The sequence below is a fragment of the Procambarus clarkii genome, chromosome 67 (assembly GCF_040958095.1).
Source record: "Procambarus clarkii isolate CNS0578487 chromosome 67, FALCON_Pclarkii_2.0, whole genome shotgun sequence".
Lineage (NCBI taxonomy): Eukaryota > Metazoa > Arthropoda > Malacostraca > Decapoda > Cambaridae > Procambarus > Procambarus clarkii.
In genome coordinates this window covers 16,622,314-16,632,425 of record NC_091216.1, presented here as the reverse complement: position 1 = coordinate 16,632,425, position 10,112 = coordinate 16,622,314, and the positions used below count along the sequence as shown (strand labels likewise).

The window sequence follows — 10,112 nt, the reverse complement described above, 5'->3', positions numbered from 1 at the left end:
CTATGGAGAGTGGCAAGCAAAGTGCCTCTGCACACTCTTTCAGTACCCATGGTGAGATCCCGTCTGGACCAACAGCCTTTCTAACATCCAGATCCAGCAGGTGTCTCTTGACCTCCTCACTCGTAATTTCGAATCCTTCCAAGGCCGCCTGGTTTACTGCCCTTTCTCCTAGCACAGTGACCTCACCTTGTTCTATTGTGAAGAACTCCTGGAACCTCTTGTTGAGTTCTTCACACACCTCTTTGTATACCTCTCTGTATACCTGTGCTCGACTGTTCTAAGTTTCATTACCTGTTCTTTCACTGTTATTTTCCTTCTGATGTGACTGTGGAGTAGCTTTGGTTCGGTCTTGGCTTTGTTTGCTATATCATTTTCATAATTTTTCTCTGATTCTCTTCTCACCCTAACATACTCATGCCTGGTTCTCTGGTTTCTTTCTCTGCTTGCTGGTGTTCTGTTATTCCGAAAGTTCCTCCACGCCCTTTTGCTTCCATACATGCCCTATTATACCATAGATTCTTCTTTTGCTTCTTGGATTTTTCCCTTTGGGACGGGATGAACCTGTTTACTGCCTCCTTACACTTTTGGGTAACATTTTTTATTTATTTTATTTATTTATATACAAGAAGGTACATTGGGTTTGTGAGAATACATAGCATAGTATTTACAATCTTGTAAAGCCACTAGTACGCGCAGCGTTTCGGGCAAGTCCTTAATCTAACAGATAATTTTAAGCAGGTAAATTCTAGCAGAATTAATAATAGTCCATCATATCTTGTACAGACTTATCTCTGAGGTCTGTGTCCCAAGGTATTTCCCTTAGGAAACGTCTCATCTCCTCATAGTTCCCCTTTCGGTATGCCAGCCTTTTGTTTCCTAGTTGTTTTGGGGGGGGGGGGAGATAATTCCTAGCTTTACCAGGTACTCAAAGTTTAATACACTGTGGTCACTCATTCCCAAGGGTGCTTCCATCTTAACTTCCCTTATATCCCAATCATTTAGGGTAAATATCAGATTCAGATTCAGATTCAGATTCAGATTCAGATGTTTATTCAGGTAAGGTATATACATACAAGTGATGTTACATTAATGGATTGATATATAGATAGATCTAGTACATACAATGCCTAAAGCCACTATTACGCAATGCGTTTCGGGCAAGTTTCGGGCATCAGATCGAGCATGGCTGGTTCATCTTCTCCTCTCAATCTTGTTGGTTCCTTGATGTGCTTTCTTAGAAAGTGTCTTGTTGCCACGTCCAGCAGCTTAGCTCTCCAAGTTTCTGGTCCTCCATGCAGATCTCTGTTCTCCCAGTCTATTTTCCCGTGGTTGAAGTCTCGCATGATTAGTATTCCAAATCCATTCCTGCTGGCAACCTAAGCTGCTCTCTCTATTATGTTAATGGTGGCCATGTTGTTTCTATCATATTCCTGTCTGGGTCTTCTGTCATTTGGTGGTAGATTATATATGACTACGACTATAATTTTTTGTCCTCCAGTTGTTATGGTACCTGCTTTGTAGTCACTGAAACCCTCACAGCCCTGAATAACCATCTCCTCAAAGTCCCAGCCCTTTCTCACCAGCAGAGCTACACCACCTCCGCCTCTTCCTTCTCTCTCTTTCCTCGTAACATAATATTCCTGTGGGAACACTGCATTTGTTATGGTTTTTGTTAGCATTGTTTTTGTGAGTGCTATTATGTCTGGGTTTTCCTCTAGTACCCATTCTCCAACCTCATTTGCTTTATTTGTAATTCCATCTATGTTAGTGTACATTGACCTGAGGCTCACTTTCTTCTGTCCCTTCTCAAATCGCCTCCTTGGTGAGTGTTCTACTGGTGGGGGAAGGTGTTCCATGGGTGTGAGGTGGATAACAGGGTCTCAGAGGATACTGGGGTGAGGGGGGGGGGACAGGGAGGGAATGGGATGAAGGGGGAGGGAGGACCAGAAGGAAAAGGGGATGGGGGGACATGGCGGGAGGAGGGGAGGGGTAGAAGGGTGGGAATGGGGTGTGGGAGGGATGATCGATTGATTGATGAAGATTAAGCCACCCAAGAGGTGGCACGGGCATGAATAGCCCGTAAGTGGTACAATTTTTTTTTCTCAGTATTCTGAGTTTGCATTTAACCATCAAGGTGTTATCGCGGGGGAGGATACTGCTTGAGTCTTTATGAGGGTGTCCAGCTGCTGGACACCTTTGTTGACCAGGAGAGTGGCTGTGTTGATGGCTTCAGGGTGGCCACTGCATGATTCAGGAACTCTTAAAGCTCTTCTAAGGTCATTGGTTGCTTCACATTCCAGAAGATAGTGAAGTAATGGCTTTTCTGTGACAGTTTGGCAGAAGATGCACTCTCTCTCTCGGGGTTCACCAATCTCCCAGTTGCATCTGTAACCTAGACGTAGTCTATATAACCTAACTGCTATTTCCCTGTGGATTCCTTTTGGGATATTTAACCTTTCTAATTTGGTTGCCTGAAGATACCATGTTGCAGATGGCGAACCTTCAGCTATTCTCTGGTGTAGGTCGGCTTTGTTGAGATGTGAGAGTTTTTTGGTGATGATGTTTTTTATGTTCTCTAGGCTGGGTTGTTCTCTAGGCTGGGTTGTTCTCTAGGCTGGGTTGTTCTCTAGGCTGGGTTGAATTGTTTTATGTATCACTGGATGACGAGTTGCCAATTTAGCAATTTCATCAGCTTTTCATTTAATGGGATTCCAATATGGGATGGGATCCAGTTTAAAGTTATGTTGAGTCCTTTGCCTTTAGCGACTTAGTATTTGGCTTAGCATTTGAGTGGGGGCAGGGAGGGTTTGGGATAGGGGGGTTTCTATGCAGAGGAGTTTTTCTATGCACGTGTGTGTGTACTCACCTAGTTGTACTTACCTAGTTGTGCTTGCGGGGGTTGAGCTCTGGCTCTTTGGTCCCGCCTCTCAACTGTCAGTCAACAGGTGTACAGGTTCCTGAGCCTATTGGGCTCTATCATATCTACACTTGAAACTGTGTATGGAGTCAGCCTCCACCACATCACTTCCTAATGCATTCCATTTGTCAACTACTCTGACACTAAAAAAGTTCTTTCTAATATCTCTGTGGCTCATTTGGGCACTCAGTTTCCACCTGTGTCCCCTAGTGCGTGTGCCCCTTGTGTTAAACAGCCTGTCTTTATCAACCCTGTCGATTCCCTTGAGGATCTTGAATGTGGTGATCATGTCACCCCTAACTCTTCTGTCTTCCTGTCTTTGTGTGTGTGTACTCACCTAGTTGTACTCGCCTAGTTGTGTTTGCGGGGGTTGAGCTCTGGCTCTTTGGTCCCGCCTCTCAACCGTCAATCAACAGGTGCACAGATTCCTGACCCCATTGGGCTCTATCATATCTACACTTGTGTGTGTGTGTGTGTGTGTGTGTGTGTGTGTGTGTGTGTGTGTGTGTGTGTGTGTGTGTGTGTGTGTGTGTGTGTGTGTGTGTGTGTGTGTGTGTGTGTTAGAGAGATCTAATGTATTTTATGTAGTAGATTTAATACAGGAAAAATAGGATTGGTTGGAAAGGCGGGGTCTAAGAGCTAATAGCTGGATTCTGCTGACACAAATAGTAAATATATCAGTTAGCTAGTATTGAAATATAACACAGTTTTGCATTTGTAAACATAATTACTATATGTATTACTATATTTCACTGCCCGAAACGCTGCGCGTACTAGTGGCTTTACAAGATTGTAATTACTATCCTATGTATCCTCACAATCCCAATGTATCTTCTTGTATATAAATAAATAAATAAATAAATAAATAAATAAATATAATTATAGGAATGAATGAGTTGGGTGGGAAAGGAGCTGCCACGTGTGGGGCCAATAGCCCTTCTGCAGTTTCCTTGATTCTTATGTTCTTATCCATTTCTCCCTTATGAAGGGGGTATGGGGGTGACATTTTCTTGTACACCCGTTCGAGTCCCATTCCTATAATAATATTATTATAATAATAAAATTATTATAAAATGGAACTCGAACGGGCGTACAAGAAAAGGTCACTCCCATACCCCCCTTTAGAAGGAGAAATGGATAAGAACATAAGAATCAATGAAACCAAAAGAATCTATGAAATCAAAATGCAGGACTATTGGCCCACACGTGGCAGCTCCTATACCCACCCATACTCATTCATATGTCCAGACTACGCCTGAAACACTCAAGGGATCCTACGTATATTATGTTACCCAGTAATTGATTCCATAAATACACAACCTTGTTAGCCACACACATGAACTATTTGGTTAGAATTAAACGAAAAAGATAAAAAGCTTATTATAGGAGTTATATACAGGCCACCAAACTCAGACAGAATGGAAGCATTCTCAGAATGCTGCCATTCTGAAGAATGCTAGCTAAGAGCACTATAATAATAACGAAAAGCGCGCGTTGACTGATCAGTGTGTTATAGTAATTATTGCAAATATTAAGCTTTATTCACACTCACAGTTATATTCCTTAATAAAGTAGTCTGTTTTATGAGTTTTAAATAAAAGTGAATATGTGAGAGAGTGTGTGTGAGCATGTGAGCCGGGAGTGAAAACTGGAGTTGAGGATCGTCTTGCCGTCTGCTGCACGCTCGAAAACAAACCCAAACAAATATGGCAGATTCGGAAGACCAGTTGCGGGTAACACATACATTTTAATGTTTAGGGGCAAGAGTAGTATTCCTTTAAGCAGGTGTATGAGCATTTTAAAGTAGAAACAAAATATACAGTGAATGTTCGTCTTCCGCGGCGTTAATTCATGTGTATGAGTTAAAATCGGCAGATCTGTATTGTGCGTGGTTTCTTGGGAAAATTTGAGACAAAGTTGTTTTGGTTCGAAAGGGTGGATAAGAATTTTACAGCGATTTGCTATTATTGTGTGGGTGCATGTTCAGTGCATTTCTAGGCATGTATGGAGCGTGTTTATTTCAAAATGTGTGAGTTAAGAGTTCCAAATATTACCTTTTCTCCCTTTTGTGCTGCTTGACAGGTCATTTGCGACCCAGCTCTGTAAATGTGAATGGAAGCCATCATTAGTTATGCAGCCGAGCACGCTGTTACGTGTTCTCTCGTCTGTACAATGTTTAATGAGGGAAAACAAAACAAAATAGCTGTGTTAGCTAGTTTGTTTGCTGAAAAGGATTAAAACCTTCCCCGAATTATAAATGTCTACAATGGGCGGTATGGTCAAATCGTACACAAGTTGGTTTGACGAAGGTCTGATTGTCAGAACTGTATATATCGTTAGATGAGCATGTATTAGCTTAGGTTGGGATATTAGACTCGGTTGAGTTGGGTAAAGTGAAGTTAGGTTAGGTAGAGGTCTTAAAATTTGATTGTGAATCATCCTATGAACAATGTGACTTGCTTCCCCAGATCGGGATGCAGGTCTTTTTGCCCTCTTGCTAGTTAGCCCTCACACCTTTTTCAGCTGTGTCCAATAGTATCTTTTAATTGCAGTGCCACATGGGCCTGTGCCTGATGTATATCCCACAAATTAGAAACTTTCATATGAAGAGAGATTGAAAAAGCTTAATCTACATACTCCAGAAAGGCGAAGAATTATGGTGACTTGATTGAAGTGTACAAGTGGATGAATGAGCATACATTAACAAGGGAGATATTGATAAGGTATTAATACAACAACACATAATAAAACAAAACAATGGATATAAATTGAATAAGTTTAGATTTAGGAAAGACCTGAGTAAATACTGGTTCGGTAACAGGGTTGTCGGTTTGTGGAACCAATTACCTCGTAACATAATAGACATAGGAACCCTTGAATGTTTCATGCATATGAACGAGTCTGGGTGGATATGAATATGAGCTGCCTCGTATGGGCCAATAGACCTGTAGTTTCTTTGATTCTTATGTTCTAATATATACTAGAGTTCTTAAAATCTCGTAAAGCCACTAGCACACACAGTGTTTCGGGCAGGTCCTTAATCCTAATTTTCCCTGGAATATGGCCCCGCCAAATAGTTTAACACCCAGGTACCCATTCACTGCTGGGTGAACAGAGGCTAAAGTTAAGAATTTGTGCCTAGTCAATCCTCTTTGGCCAGGATACAAACCCAGGTCAAATCGCTCGCAAAGTGCAGGGCAAGTGTCTTACCACTGCGCTACAAAACTGCCAGATGAATGAACTGCTTCACGGTGATGTATCAATATTGATTAATGTATGGAAAGATTTAAACTGAGGTGTACTGATGTATTGGTGGAATCTGCCTGTTTTTAACTATTGATATTGGTATAATTTCAGCTTATACTTCTGCTACTTTTATTTGTCATTTGTTTATAAGAATATAAGAATTAAGTAAATTACATAAAGGTCTGTTGGCAATTCCTATTTATATCCACCCATTCATAAATACAGTACAGGGCATCCAGGAACTAGCTACTGGGTACAAGAAATGACTTTCAACTCCTGTTAGCAAAATTAGAGCTCTTTTTAACAGCTTTACACAAGGCAAACTACCAAATGTTGATGGAACATAATCTGCAGATTAGCTTATAGTCAGGCTGTTGGCATTTACGATTATCAGTTTATCATCCTGATTCCAGACCTGCAATGCCATTGTCAACTTCTCGAGGGTTTTCGATTATGTAACTCTTATTACCTTTAGGTGTTCTTTCACCAGCACTGCCACTCCTCACCCCTTCTTAGTTTTCCTGTCATGCCTCCAAACTTAGTAGCCCCTTCGGAATACGGTCCCATTTAAAATATTTTCTTCACATTGTCTTTGTTAGTGTGACAACATCTGGGACCTTAAACTGAATTACTTGTATATCTTTTAGCTATAGTATTTTTTTTTTATCTCCATCTTTGTTGGTACAGTATATACAATTTTCAGGAACATGAGTCCCTTTCCCTTTGTTCTATATTCCCTCTTTGTCAAATGATTTTGTTGCTTTGGTTTTATGTACCATTTCACTAGCTATCCAGTCCCTAACACTGTAGAAAAAAAGAATTTCTTCTTCTTTTCTATTCCCATTTAGACATTGTTTCATTGAGGTTTGTTTTTTGACTTTTCTCTGTCATCCTTTGAGAGGTCTTGTCATATTGGCCAAAGTTTACCATCCTCATCACTGCAATTTCCTGTCATTTCTAAGCACTTCCGTTCTTTGTTTCACTCCATTAAATGTCACCTTTAACCCCTTAACTGCGCGGCCTCAAAATATGACCCCCCCCCCCAGTGCGCAGGAAATAAAATCTCTGGAAAAAATTCTTTTCTGTCTTTAAAGTGTCAAAAACTCTTCCCCGAGTATGGGTATAGTAACAGAACGTCAAAATTGTAAGTACTGTAGCTGCTATGGGTTCGTAAGTTCGTGCGTGACGTCGCCCGTGGCATATGCCCCCGGGGCCGGTAGGACGCCCGTGGCATACTCCCCCGGAGCCGGTAGGGCACCCGTGGCATACTCCCCCGGAGCCGGTAGGGCGCCTGTGGCATACGCCCCCGGGGCCCATAGAGCGCTCGGGGCAGGATGCGCGAGTTGCTGCGAGTATATGTTTGTTCATTTTCAGTGCACAGTTCCAAATACATTTTATATGCTTTTACATGCCAATCCTATGTATAATGAACAAGTACACTATATTATGGCAGTAGAACATCCATACTGTCCGAAAACACTGTTACGTGCATGACACGTGTACACATATCCGGCACATATTTCCATTGTATTATGCTAATTTATGTATATATACAGTCTATTTATACACTATCACACACTATATACATTCACCATGAACACACTCAGAACTCCGTGAGTGTCAGCTGCCACACCCTCACTCCTCCAACATCTTACTCGCCAACATTGCTCCTCCCACCATACTGTTATTGTTTGTATTACACTATTTAGACGTGTTATGTATACCTGTCTACATGTTTTATTCACCAGAACTATGCAAGTAAGCCGGTATTGTGCTCAAACTTTACATTGGCCACCATACACTGCATGAGAAATCACACAGCAGCCAGCAGACGACGCTACGATTATGTCACCTCCCTCACCAAAATAGCTCCTCCCAACATACTCCTGTTGCTGTTACTACACTATATACACACATTGTATATACCCATGTACAAATGTGTTCGTCATAGCGAACCACTAAGCTAGTATGACGAGCAAAACAAGAATGGCTACCACACATTGAGGCTACCTCGATTCTCTCCCTCGCTCTCACCACAATTACTCCTCCCACAATACTATGCAGTGCTTATTATCACCACAATCCTGCTGTTATCACAATACTGGTCACTAAATCCTGTAAATACATAATTGACCAAGTTTATTTTGTAAAGGAACCTAAGAGGTAGTTTGAAGATTCCCAGATGGACGAAATAATGCTGTGGTGCTGTGGCTAGCGCTGTGAACATTGTGAACAGCATTGAATCACTAATATTTGAACAGTGTACACAGTCATTATCACACTCAGGCTCTTCTATAATATTATCATGGCAAAATAGTACAAATTATATACTGTATATATTTTGACATTATTAGGCGATGCTGTGGTCACAAGCTGAACAGCAGTGCTGTGAACTCATGCTACGTGCGCCGGCCTTGGTTGCTCACTCACTACTGAGGCTCTCACACCCGGGAATGTGGACCACGATTTTTTTTAAAGATGGCGTCTGTTTACAAAAGCCCTGAGTAAGCTGATGTGAACCCCACGTAGCCGCGGGAGTTTTGAATGGAACGTGAAAAATACAAATACCCGAAGGCGCATAATGCACCCCAGACGTGGGGCCTGCAGGCACGTTGCGCAGTTAATGGGTTAAGGGGTTATTTTTTTCTCTCAAATTATCCTATTCTCCTAAAATCACTGACCTTTTCTTTTAAATTGAGGCCGTCTAAACCTACTATTTTCTCAGTGATTTTCGTCTCATCTGCTGCTCTGTGCACCCTAGATGATATTTCCTTTTCTAAACTCTAAAAATGATTATGGACTTACTTCTGTCTGCAGTGTTTTGTACTAATTTACTGTTGGTAACTAGTTCTTTCCTAATTGCTTGTCTAATTTCTGCTTGTTGTTCGATTTCTGGTTTTTGACTTTCAAACACACTTCCTTGATTGTCTCTCTCTCTTTTACAACTTGAGAATGTCTTTAATTTCCTCTTTGTATTTTTTAGTTCTTTATTAACCTCCTCTATATGAGTTGTCAAGGAAGTTTCTCTTTGCATATCCTTGCCTAACTCCATGTTGGCCCTCAGGGTCTCTTAGTTATTCACCATATGAGTATTTTCTTGTTAATTTCTTTAAATTCATCACTCTTCACTTTCCATAACTCATTTTCTTTCACTAGTTCCTTCATTTGTTCCTATAGTTTATAGCTTCGAACATGGCTAGGTGGGCTATAAGTCCAATATTGACTTGGGTAGATTTTTTGTAGTCAGAATTTGACTTGAACATTGTGAACCTCACAACCATTTGTTTTGATGATGGGCTGTAATACCTCCTCTTAACATTCTGTACTTTTCCCTAGCACATGTCACAAAACTTTTGAATAGTTGATGCCACTTGTCAGCCATTTAGATTTTAGACCTGTGAGGACCAATACTGTACAATACAACCAATTATTGTAGGAATGTGAGCAGTAGTGTTGGATAGATCAGAATAATACTTATGAAACCCCGTCTTGCGATAAGACAGCACTGTACACATAATGACAACAGATATACTGTATATTCAAAATTGTAAATTTTTGCATATTTTTCCTCTTGGCAGATGATAGTTGGCAAATAATTACAGTACTTTGACATGATGCTCACCCAAGCCTAACTTAACATTACATTGGTTAAATATATTCTCTTTACTATATTAAGCCTAAGATGGTTAGGAGAGGATTTATTATTATTCTTCTGCCAATATGACAAATTGTGTGGTGTTATTTTTGTGTATTGTTATTTTTTTTCCAAAATTCTTCATTTTGTACATGTACCCATGTCATTATTTATACTGTCTTATTGGTGTTTTGTTTGAATATAGATTATAATACTGTACATATTTTTATTGGTGAAAAATTAAAAATAAAAGAAAAAGATGATACAACTTCAGTACCTGGGTGAAAACTGGCATGAAGATGGATGATTTTATTG

General features: G+C 40.6%; 1 protein-coding gene across 1 annotated transcript in view; it reads left to right on the top strand.

Annotated features, from left to right (window-relative positions):
* The first annotated feature begins 4,542 nt into the window (after positions 1-4,542).
* The window catches only part of LOC138355440 (E3 SUMO-protein ligase PIAS1-like), a 31,785-nt gene continuing 26,215 nt past the window's right edge, over positions 4,543-10,112 (top strand). The window contains exon 1 of the mRNA XM_069310366.1: positions 4,543-4,650. Within this exon, the coding sequence (XP_069166467.1) occupies positions 4,624-4,650 (27 nt within the window). The 5' untranslated portion in view covers positions 4,543-4,623. The remainder of the gene's footprint in view (positions 4,651-10,112) is intronic.